This window comes from Canis lupus, chromosome 34, assembly GCF_003254725.2.
Source record: "Canis lupus dingo isolate Sandy chromosome 34, ASM325472v2, whole genome shotgun sequence".
NCBI classification, from domain to species: domain Eukaryota; kingdom Metazoa; phylum Chordata; class Mammalia; order Carnivora; family Canidae; genus Canis; species Canis lupus.
In genome coordinates this window covers 17,969,731-17,987,809 of record NC_064276.1, presented here as the reverse complement: position 1 = coordinate 17,987,809, position 18,079 = coordinate 17,969,731, and the positions used below count along the sequence as shown (strand labels likewise).

Sequence of the window (18,079 nt, the reverse complement as noted above, 5' to 3'; positions counted from 1 at the left end):
GTGAGTTTTGAAAATCCTATTAAGGCAATCCACAGATAGCAACCACTTCCACCACTACAAAAATATAAGAAGTGCTCTTTAGGACCAGCTCAGGGTCTGCTTTTCTATTTTGCCTCTGATGGTGGCACAATGGGATACTTTATAGGAAAGATGCCCTTCGTGGTGCCATATCAGAACGTTAGGGAGGGACCGCGAATATTTCTCTATTATGGGTCTATCATTCTTGTAATGTCTAAAATACCTGTTTGAGCCTACAGTTGTTGCAGCCTGGTCACCTGTAGAGGTAAGACATTTAATGAGATTACAAGATTACAAGCTTCTTTTTAATTTCAAAGGCTTCAAAGGAACCTCTTAGTTCTGGGGGCTTATCTGCATCTGCTTTGAAAAGCAGATGTTTTGCTTTTCCATACTGTTTATGCATTTTTAATCACAAATCTTTTAATGTATGCATTCCAAAATGTTTGTTGAGGGTCTCCTAGTACCCAACATGATGTCAGGCACTGGAAATACATATTCACTACTCAAGTACCAAGTGGTAGGTACAGCACGTCCTTGAGTATGGAGAAAGGAGGCAAATAAGAAAAGGCTCTATTTGAGAAAAGTAGCATTTGAGCTAGACATTGAAGGAAAAGTAGGAATTACATGCATAAATTAGTTTAGGCACTTCAAGACAAAGGATGAGGGAAGAATAAGGGAAGACACAGAGGCAAGCAGGAGAGGATATTATATGTCTAGAAACAAAACAATAAATAATCCAGTGAGAGTACAGATTTGGAGGCATGGGGAAGAGTAGCTGGAGAAGACTTTGGGAGGGCTTTGTATGGCCTACAAAGGAGTATGAATTCTTCAGTAGGCGGTGAGAAGTGTTAAAAGTTTTTAAGGCCAAGTATGATATGATCAGATTTTAGAACGTTCTCTTCTCAGCATCGGGAAGAGGGAAGGATTGGAGCATAGACAGTCTGCAGACAAGGAAGGCATTTGGAGTACTTGGAAGTAGAAAAGTAATACTTCTAGAGGAACTGCAATGTGCCAGATACAGTGCTAGGCTCTTCACATATGTTATCATATTTAGTATTCACTGCAAGTGTATGAGGTAGGAATTCTAATTCTCATTTAAGAAATGAGGCTAAGCTAAGTAACTTGGCCCAGGATCACCCAGCTAGGTGGTCGTGGAGCTGAACTTTGATTCCACTCTGCCTGATTCTAAAGCTGCCCTTCTTTCCTTTATGTTAAAGAGGATGATCTGAATTATGCCAGTGGCAATGCTAAAGAGGTGTTGGATCCTCCCTCCCCACAGAAGACTCCTCATTTAGTTGCACCTCATTTGGAAGCTTCTCCAACTACTTCATCATTCTAATTGCTTTAATATGACAAATTGACCAATTACTAGCAGGTTATTTATAACCATGGTGCAATTAGTTGCTTGGTTCAATCAAGCAACCAAAAAGTAACTGATTTGTAATGACTTGATTTATCAAAGTGTTCAGAGTGATTGGAGTACATAGATAAAACTTACATTAGCATTAGACAAATACATACCATAGAATAGGAAGGCAATATCTGACTTTCACAAATGACATCTGAACTGAAAGGATTTTAACCCTAGCTCCTTCTATAACCAAATGGACAAGTCATAGCTTTGAGTGCAAAAAGATGTTCTGAGAAACCTTCTGTTTTGTTTTGCTGATTAAAGAAACTGAAGCCCAGAAAGCATAAAGGATTTGCCAAGGTCTCCCAGCCAGAAAACAACAGGGCTTAGACTTGAACCATCTGCATTTTTCTGATGCCAGGTCCTAGAGAACTTTTCCCACTATGCCTGCTGCACTGTGACATAAGCAAGTCACTTAGCCTCTTGAATCCTCAATTACTTTGCCTACAGCAAGAGAGGATCAGTGGTGTATCAGTTTGCTTTTACTCTGTAAGAAACTGCCCTAAACAGCAGGTTTTACAACTGTTTTATGTAGCTCTTGATTCTTTTTAGAGTGTCCTGATGGCTGTTTGGGTCAGGACTGGCTCAGCAGATTTCTACTGGACTTTCTCATGCTTCTTCTGTGATTAGCTAGTCCATCTAGGATGATCTAGTATAGCCTCCCTGATAGTTCTTACGGTTGGTAGACCATTGGCTGGAGATTGGCTGCTTATCAAGTGGGGCACCTTCAGCTTTCTCCTTAAGGTGTTTCATCCTCCATCAGGCTTGTACACCTGGTGCTCTCAGGGTTCAAGCACTGAAAGAGAAGAACTCCACTGAGCACGCTCTTTGGAAATCCTTGCGATGCCACATATGCTATTCTCTCATCGGCTAAAGCAAGTTATGTGACATGGTTTACACTAATTCTTGCCTCCTGGTGTTCCTGTCTTTGTGTAACCACTTCCCCCTGAATGAGGAATGGACCTCGTGACTTGCTTCTAATGAATAGAATTCTATAAAAGTGATGGGATATCACTTCTAAGATTGGGTTTATAAAAGACCATGACACTGTCTTTGACTCTATGTGCTTGCTCTGGTAAAGCAAGCTGCCACGTGTGAACTGCCCTACTGAGAAGTCCACGTGTCAAGGAACTGAGACAGCCCTATAGCCAGTAACCAATGAGGAACAGATCTCAGCCCAACAGTTCCTTGAGGAACTGAATCCTGCTACCAAACAGTGAGTGAGTGAGCTTGGAAGCAGATCCAACCCCAATTGAACCTCTAAATGAAAATAATGCAGTCCTGCCCTATACTTTCATTGCTGTCTTGTGAGAAACTTTGAGCAGAGGACCTACCCAAGTTATACTTGACCCACAGAAACTGAGTTGTTTTACCTTAGTAGTGACTCCTTACATAGCAGTAGATAACTAATACCCATAGCTAAATTGAGTCAGTGGGAGAGAATCCAGGGTTACAGGCAAAGCAATTATACAAATTATTCACACCTATTTGCAAACAATTTACTATCAATGGACGTTTTGTGACCTTTGGAAGTCTGAGATGGAATAATTTTCACTACTTCAACAATTATTTGTTCTATGTGTTTAGAACTGGGAACAAGATGGTGAACAAGACAGAGGCCATGTTCCTGCCCTCAAGGAGCTTACTTACAGTTTGTGGCAGGGGAGAGGAAGAATGGGAAAAGATATTAGTTCAATAATTCCTTCTTTAATTATTTGTTTAAAGTTATATAAATGGAGAATGTGTTAACAGTCTAGGTTGGTCAGAGAAAGCTTCTTCGAGAAAGTGGCACATCAGCTGGAGAGGCAGGCAGACAGAGAAGGAAAGAGGAAAATTCTTAAATTTTGTCAAGGGGAAGTGGAGAGGTGGTCAGCACCAATGGGACAAGTTCCTGTATATGATTAAATTGTATCTTATGTAATAGTGATGTTGTGGGTTATGGTTTTAGAGATAAGTACAAAAATATGTATGGATGAAATTATTTGTCTGGGATTTGCTTCAAAATAATCTAGTGGCAGGGTGGGGTCAGGAGTGGGTGGGGCTATAAATCATTATTGAAACCAGGCAATGGATTTGAGAAGGTTTATTATACTAGCATCTCTATTTTTGTATATATTTCATTTTCCATAATAATACTTAAAAAACTTGTATCCTGACAACACATCCTGAAGGCTGTAGGTCTATATATTTGAGAGGTCACAGGACATTTAGACACAGGTCTATATATTTGAGAGGTCACAGCTCCACTGCAGACAGTAGAGGTTAATAGCATCTTTAGGGCAAGGGGCTGGAATGAATTTTGTGTTATAGAAAATGTAAAGGCTTCTCAGCTGCAAATCATGTGGCAAACATAAAGTATAGGATATTTGGGTAATTTACCTTGCCTCCAGGTGAAGTTGCTATGTTGCATTATTTCTCGCGCTCATTTTTCACTAGCTGAGATAGTATGGTTTCATACATAGTAGAATCTTATAACCTGTTTCACCCTAGAGTAAAAGGCAGGGGGAGGATGTTGTTGAAATATTAGCAAAATGCTGTAAAGATTCTGTTATAGGGCCTTATATAATATGGGTAGTATTAGAGTGCTTATGGATTGGTGAAGGAGAGACAACATAGGGTAGAAGAGATAGGAATCCCCCTTTGTTCAAAAAATTCTGGGTTGGCTTGCTACAGCCATAATGGATTATGGATTTATTTGATTAAATTTTCCTTTTACTCATGTTATTCTGAGGTGGGTCAGACTGTGAAATTAATAGCCAGAATAGATAGATGTTATGAGTCAGGGATGTATTTCATTAGGATTTTTTTCAGGAGAGGGGCGCCTGGGGGTGAAGCTGAAAAGATGATGCTTCATGTTTTTTTTTTTTTTTATGCTTCATTTTTATAACTGTTTCAGTGTTAGGTTATTGGGGGAACCGTATTTTGTGATTTTTGATTCAGACCTTTCTTGAAAATTCCCTTCCCACCAAATTGAGTCTCTCCCTAACCCCTAATAAATGAAGACTTCACTAGAGTCAGAGATATGCAAATTACATTTCCCTTCTCAAGCCAAGGTTAAATAAAAGGGAAAATTATGAAAGATTGCTTATGGCAGCAAGGGTTTTCAGTGCTTGAAGATGAATTTTGTTATTTCAAAAACCATGACAAAAATCTCCTTGTCAGAGCAAAGCAGGAAAGGAATAAAGTACTGGAGAAAGTGGACCTGGGCATAAACATGTTCCCACACAGCATTTGTACTGAAAGGCTTTGTTGTTGTTCCCTGAACCTTGGCAATTAGAGGCATTTTCCTTTGCTCTGAAAAAACGTTTGGCAAATAACGAGAGTAGGTCCCCTCCTTTTCTGTGTTCAAGGCTAGGTCTGGCCTTGTTGCAGGGAAACACTAATTCCCAACCATGCTCCCTGGGCGCAAATGGTTTGTTTTCCCTTCACTGAATCCAGCCCAGGGTGGGTTCTCGGCAGCTGAGCCTGGCATGGAAAATCTATTTGGAGCAACTTGTCCCCAGGAGGGAAGAAGGCAAGCTGATTTGTGCTGAGAGGAGCAGCCACCATCCCGACCAGTCACACCCGCTGGCCAGGGCAGGCATTAACACACAAAGGCACATACAAGAAAGAGTCCATGGCAAACAGGAGTCCTGTTTGTGTGCCCACACCCACACGTACCACACACACACACAACTCTACCCATATATGCACTGCGCACACACACTCGACATAGTGGTCACAGGTACCACAACAACACATACTATAGGTATATACACAATACATACGTAACCACATCCACTTATACACTGTACACACGTACACAGACATACACAACTGCACATTCTACACAAACCACACAGACTCTACCTCCCCCCCCCCCACACACCACCCACACTCCACACCGGTCGTATACATCCACACCACACACTCCTGTATATACTACACCACATCACACACCACATAACGGTCACATTCATCACGCACACCACACACATTCCACGTGTAGCACGTACACACTTAACACGTCCAACTACACACACATACCCACCACACCTACTCAACCTAACAACCGTCCCCACCCACGTACCACATACACACCAACCTACACATCCACGCAACACATTCCACACACCAGTCCTGTGCACCATAGATGCGTCTCTCTCTCAGGCACACGCACACCCGGGTTGCTTTCCCGCTCTGCAGTTGGGGTTGCAGCCCCCAGAGAGACTGGGGCGGGCGGCTCGGGTCCCTGGCGCCCGGCGGAGCGGCCTCGCCCGGAGCGGGAGGCTTGCCCTGGGGGGAGTGCGCGCGAGCGTGAACGCCCGTGCGCGCGCCTCGGAGGCGCCTCTGCCCACCCTGGGAGGTGTGTACGAGGGAACTGTGAGCCGCGTGGGGCGACAGGCTGCGTGTGTGAGAAAACCTGGCGGGCAGCTGCGCAGGGCCCAGCCCGCCGAGCGGTTCGGGTGGGCGTGTCCTCGGTGTGCACAGCCCTCGGTGGAGGTCCCGAGACGACCCACCTCGGCGGGAAGTGCGCGTGTAAGCCGCTGTGCGTGTGAACACCACGCCGCCGAGCCGCGCGTTCGTTCATCATGGCCGTCCGTCGTCGGGGTCGGTCTCGGAGCAATGAGTGAATGAGTGGCAGGCGCTCGCTGTGACAGGAGGGCACCCCGGCAGCCTGTGAGGAGGCCGGGCTCGCGGACGGGCGCTCGGCGCCTCCCGGGGCTGGTCGGCGCGTGCGTGTGCGTGTGCGCGTGCGCGTGCGCGTGGGGACGCGGCGCGCGCCGCGGCGGAGGGAGGGGGGAGGAAAGGAGGCGGCGGCGGCGGCAGGCCCAGCCCCCGGTCGCAGCGCCCGGGGCGGCTCCTCGGCGAGCCCGGGACCTCCGCGCTCCCGCCGCCGCCACCAGCACCGCCGCCGCGCGCGCTGGCGTGACTCCCGGCCCGCGCCCTCCCACGTCCGCAGCCGGCTCGGCTTCCTGCCCGCCCAGACGCCGCTTCTCCCGGGCTCCCGGCCTGGGCTCCGCGGAGGGAGCGGAAATGAGTGCGGCGTCGGCGTCGGCGCCCGAGCGGGGTTGGAAGAGCGAGAAAGTGGACGAGGCTCAGGCCCTCGCGCGGAGTTGCGCTGCCCGCAGACCCGACTTCCAGCCGTGCGACGGTCTTTCCATCTGTGCCACGCACAGCCATGGCAAGTGCTTCAAGCTGCACTGGTGCTGTCACCTAGGATGGTGTCACTGTAAGTCGAGCCGCGTCTCCCCGCCTTCCGCCGGCGTCCCGGGGCGCTCGCGAGTCGCGAGGCTGGCCCGGGTCGCGGCTGGGACCCCGGGGCCGCGGGGGCTCCGGGCGGGCGCTGCCCCGGCGCCGGACACCTCGGTTGGCGCTGCCTTGGCAACGAGATGAAATCCCAGGGGGAGCCTAGCCTTAGCCACTTCTACAAAAGGGGATCTCCCCGTCCCAGGAAAACTAGAGCCTTTTTCTTTTTTTCTTTTTTCTTTCTTTCTTTCTTTCTTTCTTTCCTTCTTTCTTCTTTCTTTTTCTTTTTTTTTTTTTTAATCTGAAATGGCCAGGCAATGTGTTGAGAAATGGTAGAGCACTGTCAGAGTTGACAACCAGAGGGGAAGCCTTTTTTTTTTTGCCTTTTTTTTTTTTTTTTTTCCTTTTCTCTCCACCCAGGGTTGGTGGTTAAAGATGCTCCCCTTTCTTTCTCACTTTTGTCTTTCTCAGGCTGCTCTTTAAAAGAAAGAGCCCTTGGAAATCGAATTGTGGCCCATTTATTGTATCCAAATTGAGACAGCGCTAAAGTGTAAGGGACAGCTTCCAAGAAGTTAACAGTTTGGAAGGGTGAACTCCTTCAATACACAGTTGTAGCATATAGAGCCAATATAGGAGACTGCTTTAAAATTACAAAATACAATGAATGAAAAGAAGCTTTGATAATATTAAGCCAATTTTTAAAAGCCAGAACTAAATGGTCGAGGCCTTTTCTCTATGTTTATCCTGTGTTTTTTTTTCAAATGGATTAAACTTGAGTAGCCATTTGATCAGAATTCCACAATTTGATTAGTTCATGATATCAGGTCTGCTATATCCAATAAATCATTTTTTAAAGAAATGTGTTATAAACTTAGTTTCCACATACACTTATAATGAAGGTTTTTGGAGTGTTTATTCAAGGCACAGATTCTCAAAGTGATCTTAAGTTAAAATTGTTTTTTCCTTCTTGGTTAGAAAAAAATGGCTCCCAACAGGAGATGCAGTACATGACAAGTCCTTGTTTATGTTAATTGAACCTAGTGAGATATTTTAAATTGAATTTATGACTTAAAGGATAGTGAATTCCTACATTTTCTATTTATATTGAACATTATTGATTTGTGTGTGTGTGTTCTGTGTGCTGATGGGTCAGTTTCTTTCTGTAGTTCATTATTCCTATTGCTCTCAGATCCATTCCCCATCATAAAGCATTATTTCAGCGAGGGACGGGGTACAAAGTTGGAAGTAGCAACTGTAGGAAACCTGCGATGCTGAAGTGCACAAGTATGATGAATCTGATGAGAGGCCATTTCTTGGGGAAGTATAGAATCATAGTATAGAATATAAGGAACAATAAAGATGGTCAGTTCAGTGCCTGTCTTATTTCAGCAGTCTCTCCACTAAGTACAACATTCCCGATGGGAACCTTGCAGTCTTCTCAGGCAGCTTCTAAAGACATCTTTGATTCTTAAAACACTCTCCTATGGAGCTAAAATCAGTTTCTTTCTAACTTCTTTCCACTGGTCTTATTTCTACCTTGCGAAATCTTACAAAACAGTCTAATCCTTTTTAAGATCATGGCTTTTTCAGCTCTTCAGATACGCATATGAATTTTCCACAGACATAGACTGTCTTCTCTCTGTATTCCCAGACGTGCTCACAGTGTCTGGCCTGAAATGGATTTGAAATTCATGTTCATTGAGTGACTGACTGAAAGTAGCCATCATTTTCCTCTCAAGGCATTGTTTTCTTCTATTTATAAATTTCTGTTATCTCCTGCCTCCCCTTTTGTGGCATGGTATCCAGGGTCTTGAGCATCCTGGTTGTTCTATTCTGAACATGTGCCAATACGATTATGATCCTTTGCAGACTGTGACCCTTAGAAGGATACACAGCATCCCAGCTATGGTCCGATCAGTCCAGAATCCAGCAGGACTGCTGCCTCCCTTTTTGAGATACTGCTGCTGCTGCATCTAGCATCACATTAGCTTTTCTGATATCATATTGAGCTTGCTGCTGTCAGACTGAACTAAGATTGTTGTCAATTAAAGCCATTAAGCCCCTTTTTTGTTTGTTTTACATATGTGGCAATTAAGTCATGGGACTTGCCCATCTCCCAGTTCTGTATGTATTTTTTTTGGACACTGTTTGATACCTTAGATATTTTTTCCCTATTAAATTTCACCTTAATTAGAATAAGCCCATTTATCTGCTTATTGTTGTTTTCTCAGATCCCAGCTCTTTCTTAATACGTATTTGAGCCCCCTAGTTTCATGTCGGCCATATGTTGGATGCCAGCAGTAGTATAGTAACCTTTTGCATCTTCGTTCAAATTATTGATAAAATTGTTGAATAGGAGAAGGCCACAGATAATAGTCCTGAACCATGCGAGTAGAACTGACCTTCAAGTTGATGGTAGTTCATTAAGAAACACTCATTATTATGGTCATTCAGATAATTAGCTAGCACTTAATTGTACTGCTATCCATCTTATATTTATCTTATCCATATGGTGTAATGGGAGCCTGGTCATATACCTTTTTGAAATCCTACTTTGTTGAAATCTGATAATTCTTATTGCTGCTTTTTGATATATGATCTTTCTATAAAGACATTCTTTAAAAAAAGAAAGGAAATTAGATTAGTCTTGTTATTTAAGTTGGTTCCACAAATGCTTACCATTTTTGTTTCTAAGTGAAGCTATTTTTTAAATAAATAATCTGAATTTAGGAAAGGATTGATGTCGAGTATACTGGACTATTGTCACTTCTGTTCCTTTTTCTCTTTTTTTTTTTTTCTTTAAAAAAAAAAAATCAGGTCTACATTTATTTGCTTGTTTCCAGTCTTTGGCAACCCTCCAGGTCTCCATGCTTCCTCCACTGGCAGCAATTCAGTGATCACATTCATGAAGAGCTTCATTTCAGTTAGAGCAGCTAGGTGGTCTGTAACAGTCTTATCACCTAAATTGGGAATCAATTTTTTCTACTTCCCTTTCTTAGCCCAAATATAATTTTTCTTGAAAAAAAAAAGTAGAGCTCACACATTTGAGAAATTCTGCTTTCTTTTGGCACTCATGAACATTACAGCATCAGTCCTAAGCAAAATTATTTTAATTCTATTAAACGGGTATTGAGCACCCTTTCTTTGTGAGAATTATTATGGAAACTGGGGATACAAATATGAATACAGCTGGATCATGCCCTTTAAGCAGAGTATAAGGACACGAGATTCATGCTATATTTATTTTTATATTCTTTAAAATCACAAGTGATATGGGTGAGAAAACTATCAATTTGTCCACCAAATCAGAAATTGCTGAAATGAGAGGACCACTTTGATACTTGAGAGATTTCAGATCAAATGAAGAAAGTTTATATGTGGTTTGTATTAGAGTTGTGAAATTCATAACTTTATGAAATTGAAAAGGCTGATTATATATATGTTCATAAAAGATATAAAACATGTATACATAGATCTGGTACTCGATTTATTGTTGAAGGAAATGGTGTATTTGCATAATGGCAGATTTTGAGTACCATGTCTGGGAGGAAAACTATGAAATGTTCTGTAGGTGTCACTGTGAAAGAGAGATGATTGGGTTAAATAAACTATGGCTCTGAATGTGTAACTTTTTTTTTCCCCAGTAAGGAGTGATATTGGAAGGAATTAATGAGCGGAGCATCCCAAGAGGAGTTTTGAGAGAGAGAGAAAAAAAAAAAAGGGGGCATGGCTTGGCTAGGGAAGAGGCATGGGGAAGAATAAATCATATGCAGATATTATAAAGTAGATTTTGTGGGTAGAATAGAGTATTTAGAAGGTATAATACATTAAATTGTTGAGATGTAAGAGATGAACGGAAAAGTGATAGAAACCTTAACATTATAGCAATAATATGGGCAGTTAGAGGAATGAAACTAGCAAGGGAGGTTATTTTGGTATTAGCATAGAAAAAATAGAAATTTATACAGTAATATCCATAAGTGGAAATTGGAAGAGATTGCATTTGGAGAGCGAGGAAGAGGAAAGTTTATAAAGGATAATTTCTAGATTTCTGCCTCATGCAACTTGGATGGATGATAGTGCCATTCATTCACTAACAACAACAAAATACTGAGAAGAACTAGGGTTTGGCTGAACATAGATTGTGAAACCAGTTTTGAATAATGAATCCATGGAGACCATGAATTCAGTTTTGGATCTATTGAGTTTAAGCTTTCTTGTTATCATATGGTAATGTCTGTAGGCAATTGGTTGTAGGGACCTAGAACTTAGAGGAGAGGTCTGCACTAGAGATAATATGGAAGTCATTTACTTATTTGTAGATTGTAGTAGGGGCCATGATGAAGCAAGAGACTATAGTATGAGAAATGAAAATCCTTAGGCTTTCTCTTTGGAACACTAATATATATTTAGAGTCTGGGTACAGGTGGATCAACTTGTAGTAGAGTCTAAGAAGAAATGTGAGAGAAGAAAAATGTGGAGAGGTTTTTTTTTTTTTTTTTTTTTTTTTTTTGCAGATTTTATTGCAGAAGCCCAGGGAAATGAGTGTCTTAAGAAAGAGTTTTAAGATTGGGGGCTCCTGGCTGGCTCAGTCGGTGGGGTGTGTGACTCTTAATCTCAGGGTTGTGAGTTTGAGGCTTATGTTGGGTGTAGAGATTACTTAAAAATATTTAAAAGAAGAAAGAAAAAAAGAAGGAATATGGAGATTAAATCAGTTTTTAGCCGGTAGTTTCTTAGATATTGGCAAAATATACAAATAACGACCTTCTTTATTATTGAAGGGAATGAAACATTTAGTCCTGCAATAGTAACTTCGGGAATATATTTAATTGCAATATTTAGTCAAAGCTATTTGAGATACTGAATTCTTCAAAGTAGAAAGAAGCATAGAATAACAGGAGCTGGGATACCTGGGTGGCTCAGTCAGTTAAGCATCTGCTTTCTGCTCAGGTCATAATCTCAGGGTCCTGGAATCAGGTTCCCTGCTCAGCAGGGAGCCTGCTTCTCCCCCTCTCTCTCTGCAGCTCTCCATGCATTCTCTGTCAAATAAATAAAATCTTTTTAAAAAAATGAGGGACAGGAGCTGAGAATTAGGACACAGAAATTATAGTTAATATTTTTTGAGTGATTATTTTGTGCCCGAGTAAGCTTATTATGCTAAGCACTAAATAGACAATTATGTCATTATGTCCATTCTACAGTTGAGGAGAAAGGCTTAGGGGGAAGTTAAGTAACTTACTTTGGGCACATAGCTAGTAAAAGTAGAGACTGGATTTGGATCCAGGTCTGTCTGATTCCTAGGACCTAGCTCGTAACCACCATAGGTTTGAGGTTCTACAGAGCTATTTATTTATTTATTAAAAGATTTTATTTATTTATTCATGAAGAGACACAGAGACATAGGCAGAGGGAGAAACAGGCTCCATACAGGAAGCTCGATGTGGGACTGGATCCTGGGACTCAGGGATCACACCCTGAGCCAAAGGCAGACCTCTACCTCTGAGCCACCCAGGCGTCCCAACTACAGAGCTATTTAAAATTAATATGCGCATCAACAGTTTTTTTTTTTTCTCCATTAAAGCCAGTGATGGGGGAAAGTTGTTAAGAAATGGGTGGAAAATTGTAACAGTTGCAGAAGTGAAATACAGAAGAATGAGAACTTAAAAGGAGGTCATGGGATGTGATGGGGAATGAAATCTAAGTTAAGAGCTAGGGAAGAAGTGATGAGAAGGTGACAGGGGTGGGTGGGGAGTGTATGTGGTATGATGTTGGTGCCATTAGCAGAACTCAGAGTTGGCTTAATAAAATCACATAATAGATGAGTTCAGTTTTCTGCAGAAGACGTTTTAAAGGATGTCTTTTTCAGATTGAAAGCAGGAAGAGTGGGACTTGACGTAGTCTAATAGATGATATTAACATATCTAAAGAAAGACTGTCACAGCAGAAGGTGGATGGGCAGCATGGAAATACAGAAGAAGGAATTGGAGAGGCAGAATTTGGAAATGTTTTTTTCAGGACTGTTCAGAGAAGGTGATAACACTGCCTAGAGCTTAAATATCTGGTTGAATTATCATACAAATATTTGGCTATAATTCGGTTTCCTATTTATAGATTTCCTATAGGGAGAGAAGGAGCTGTTTAGAGAATTTAATTCTCAGGACCTTTGGGCAAATACATTTCTCTCCATTAGTTAGTATATTAGTATTGTAGTTTTTGTGTTATTCAATTTGTTCTATTTTCCTGCTTCTGTACAATTTAGGGGAAACTCAGAAAGTCAAGTTGGATTTCCTAAAGGGCATTTCAGTCATATCAATAACGGTTGTTACAGAAAATATGTTTAAGAAGTTTGATGGTGGAAACTAGCAAAAAAAAAAAAAAAAATAGTGGCCATCTGATTGGATGAAAGAGTCAACGAAAGCTTTTTTCCTAAGAATGAGAGTTTTTTACCATGTCTAGTGGTTGAAGGAAGGGATACAGATGTCAAGAGGACAAGTGCAACGTTAAGATCTAAGTGAGATTCCTTAAAGCTTTTCAGAGATAGAGAAAACTGATAGATTTTTTTCATCATCGGGCTTCAATCAAGAACACACATCAATTTAACAATAACAATGACTGTGCTTATATGTAGGCATATCTTTTTGCATATAATCTTTATATATGCAGGCATCATCTTTCTGCATGTGTCAGCTCATTTAAACCTTACAACAACCCTGTAAGGTAGGTATATGAGGTTGTTATACTCATTTTTTTGGAAGAGGAAACTTGCTGGTGATCACATATAGTCACTTTGGATACATATGGTACAAAATCTCAACTGGTAACCAGGGCTCTGGGTCACTTGGTTCCATTCAAGGTGCAATGAGGATGATTTTCAGCTGTTTTAAATTCTTTCTGGAACAAGCAAGATTAAGTAAATGGAGTAGAATTAGGATGGTTTCTGATTTTAAAAGAAGGGCAATTGTATGCAATATGAACATTTTCAAAGTTGTTGCAAACAGTATAAAACTGTGCTTTTAAAAGCTAACAATGTATTGGTATAATATGAAGCTTCAGTCATCTCCTATTCTCAGCTGACTAACTGGGGCAAGTCACCCCCCCCCCTTTTTTTGTTAGATTTGCATGCATACCATTAATTATTGCTGGCTTCCATGCCTATTGAACCTAGGGACTTAAACCAAATAGCTTCTGAGGATGTTTCTAGGATAATTTCCCAAATTCCAAAACCTTCATTTTATTTAGGTTTGTTTTCTTATACTGTAGAATTTCATTAATTAAAAGAACATTTTATTTATTTATTTATTTATGAAAGAACATTTTTAGAGAAATTAAGTGTTGTTAATTCCAAACAATAATGGGAACACGTGTTTAACAATCAGAAGTTGTCTAGTAGAAAATCTGCTTTCTTGAAAAATAAGGAATCGTTTATACATAGAACGAGGAAGGCAGAATGTAATCCTAGAAAGGACACGGGCTGTGGAATCAGACACACCTTGGTTTAAATCATGTTTCCTCCATTTATTGGCAGTGTAACTTTGGACGAGTTACTCAGCCTCTTGGCTTTAATATTTCATCTGAAAAAGAGGAATGAAAATCCTGTTTCACAGGGTCTTTGTGAAGATTAAATGACAAAGCAAAGTACTTCAGGTATTCAGTAAAGGGTGACATAAGGCCCTTCTCAAAAAGAACCAAACAAACAAAAAATGGAAATACCAGAAAGTAGAATTATCCTGAGAGCAGGCTGTGGCGTTGGACTGTTTGAATCCCGGCTCTGCCCACTTAACTAGTTCTGTGGTTTGGGGGAAGACAACCTCTTTCAGTTTCCTCACTTTTAATGTGGGGATAATAATAGTACTAATCTCACCGTGTAATGATCGTCAGCCCTCAGCTCTGGTGACTTACACCTTCCACAAATGCCCTCATTTAATCTGAAATTCACTTTGTGGCTGTGTTCCTTTGTTCAGTGAAACACTCAAAAACAACAAAGGCAGTAAAAATATGCATTTTGAATATTACATTTAGAAATCAATGAGTTGGGGATCCCTGGGTGGCTCAGTGGTTTAGCGCCTGCCTTCGGCCCAGGGTGTGCGTGATCCTGGAGTCTCGGGATCGAGTCCTGCATGGGGCTCCTGGCATGGAGCCTGCTTCTCCCTCTGCCTGTGTCTCTGTCCCCCCCCCCCCCCCACCATCATGAATGAATAAATAAAATCTTTAAAAAAAAATTTGTAGAAATCAATGAGTTTGTTACCCTCATTGTTGGAAGGCCTATTTTATAATAGTTACTATGTGATGATTACTTTTTGTCATGAAATCATACAGTCTGCTGCAACTCCCAAGCCCCTTCTGTATCCTGTTTTCCATCATTGTTAAGCAATGGATAGTTCTGGTTAATCAGATACACCAGTTAATAGAGAGCTTTCATTTATAGCAAATATGGGTCAACAGGTTTCAAAGAATCAGAATATTATAAGAGTTACATTGTATTAAAGTGAAATGGAATATATTTAACTTTAATGATTTAGAAGCCTTATCAGGATCCTGTGGTGATACTTAGCCATCATTTGGAATGCTGATTTTATATGGAAAACGGCAGAAGTGCTACTTGATAAAGTAGTCCTGGCTGCTAGAATGCTGGAGAAAGCAGACTTAATTGTAGTCTTTGCAAATTGTTTTACTCAGATTCACAGAATTTTTGTTTTGTGTTTCTCATGATGTTATTGTTTGTTCATCAGTTTTCTGATATTTAACAGTATTTTGTAAGCACACTGCCAAAAATGTGCAATATCTGGAGTGCCAACAATGTATAATAGGTCTTTCCAGCTGTTTCTGCACAATACTCTAAAACAATCCCTTCAGGACAAATCCTTTAACTTGCCTGGTGTTTATCCATTTTTTTTTTTTTAATTTTTATTTATTTATGATAGTCACAGAGACAGAGAGAGAGAGAGAGAGAGAGAGAGAGAGAGAGGCAGAGACACAGGCAGAGGGAGAAGCAGGCTCCATGCACCGGGAGCCCGATGTGGGATTCGATCTGGGGTCTCCAGGATCGCGCCCTGGGCCAAAGGCAGGCGCCAAACCGCTGCGCCACCCAGGGATCCCTGTTTATCCATTTTAAAGCTAGATGTTTTGGTGTAATACAGGTGTATATTTCTTCCTCTGCATCTCATTATAACAGACTTAGATTTTAGTGAAATAAAAACATTAAGGGTGTAATAATTTGATATTTTATAGAAAAGTCTATATGTTAGATTTATTTGCTTTATGTTTTTCTGTCTACACACATACATGTATGCATACATACCTTTTCCTAAACTATTTAAAAGTAAGTTGCAAGTATCATGATATTTCACCTATTTCAGCATGCCTCTCAAGACTGAGGACATTTTCCTATATAATTACAATACTAATCACATTGAAGATAATTAACACTAACTCAGCAGTGCCATTTGATATAATTTCCTTAATTGCCAAAAAATGACTTTTATAGTTGACTTTTTAAAAAATTCAGGGTCCAGTTGAGATTCATATATCTCATTTCATTATATCACTTTAGTCTCCTATATTTTAGAATAATCACACTTTTGGGGGATGACATTGAAATTTTTGAAAAGCTCAAGTTAACTGTCTGTATAATGTTCCATATATTTGTTTAATTGCTTAATCATGATTAGATTTAGTTTAACATTTTTGTTGAGTTACTGCATAGGTGATATTGTCCTAATAGTATTACGTAAGGAGACATAGAATGTCAAGTTGTTCCAATAATGCTAAGGCAGTAACTGAGAAGTCCATTATAAAGACACCATTTCCCCTTTGTTGCTTTTTAAAAAATTTCATTCTAAAACAGATATGGTTTTTAATACAGTTATCTGTGGGATGACTACTTTGGCACTGAATGATATCCTCTTCTCTAACAGACTTTAACTTAGCAATTTTAGTATTGACTGAAGAGTCTTAAGTGGATCACCTATTACATTGGTGGTTGCAAAATAGTGATTTTCTAATTCTGCCATTCTTTCTATCATTTTATGGCATTGTTTTATAAAAGGTTTTTTTCTACCTGCATCCCTTCAAGTATTACTATAGATAACTTGGTTCTTTTTTATTCATTATGTTATAATTAAGTACCATAACTTTTTTTGATGCTCAAACTGTCTTAAACTTGGCCAGAGAGAGCCCCTTCAAAGCTGGCTTCTGTGTCCTTTTGAACATGTCCCTATCATTTTTTGAGTACTTATTTTCTGGAACAAATTGTTCCAGGCTTACCTAGTAATTTTTCTGCCTCAGACCAGAAATCCAATGTTTTGTTTGAGGATCCCAGGTTCCTTTTAGAGATGAATGGCATGGAAAATATTATCTGGGCTTTTGGTGTGCTTATTTCTACTAGGATGTTACTGGATTTAGGCCCTTTCAGCAGACAGATCTGGGAAATGTATATGTGCATCCTTTACTTCCCCCATTCTGTATTTGTACCTCACTTCTCCATGGGTAAAAACCCTATAGTTTCTAGTACATCATCATATTTACTAATTTCCTTTATCCTTAGCTACACACAAGATAGTTTTAGGGATTATTGCATTAACACCACTACCAACAGCAAGCTGATGAATGAAGTTCAAGATTCTTTGCATGTTTCGGTCTTTAGGCTATATTCTAGGAAGGATGTATAGTCAGAGCACCATGTTCAAAAGTTTCTTGAATTTTTTTTTCTGTGTGGCTATCAAGTTCATTTATTTCTGATTCTAATCAATATTGTGTTCACTTTTTTAACTTTTTAAAATTAACCTTTTTATTTTGAAATGTGTAGATTTATATGCTTTTGTGAGGAAATAATACAGAAATATCCTGTATACTTCATCCAGTTTTCCAGTGGTAGCAGCTTACAAAACTGTAGTACAGTATTACAATCAGAGAATTGATACTGATACAGCCAAAATAAGTAACATTTCCATCATTTCAAGGCACCTCATGTTTCCCTTTTATAGCCACACTTACTTTCCCTCCTACCCCACCCCCTCTCAATCTCTGGCAATCCCCAATTTGTTCTCCATTTCTATAATTTTATTATGTCCAGGAGGTTTTATAACTCATACAGTATGTAACCTTTTGGAATTGGCTTTTCTTCACTTTTGTCTCTGGAGATTCATCCGTGCTGTTGAGTGTATCAATAGTTTCTTTCTTTGTGTTGTTGAGTTGTATTCCGTGGCATACATAGTTTAAACATTCACACATGAAAGGACATCTTGTGTGGCCAGTTATAGTTATTACAAAAAAACCTGCCATAAGGGGATCCCTGGGTGGCTCAGTGGTTTAGCACCTGCCTTCTGCCCAGGGCATAATCCTGCAGTCCGGGGATTGAGTCCGACATGGGGCTCCCTGCATGGAGCCGGCTTCTCCCTCTGCCTTGTCTCTGCCCCTCTCTCT

General features: G+C 40.5%; 1 protein-coding gene across 1 annotated transcript in view; it reads left to right on the top strand.

Moving 5' to 3' along the window:
* Positions 1-6,294: 6,294 nt before the first annotated feature.
* C34H3orf70 (chromosome 34 C3orf70 homolog) overlaps positions 6,295-18,079 on the top strand; it is a 78,050-nt gene continuing 66,265 nt past the window's right edge. Inside the window, exon 1 of the mRNA XM_025451252.3 lies at positions 6,295-6,641. Within this exon, the coding sequence (XP_025307037.1) occupies positions 6,446-6,641 (196 nt within the window). The 5' untranslated portion in view covers positions 6,295-6,445. The remainder of the gene's footprint in view (positions 6,642-18,079) is intronic.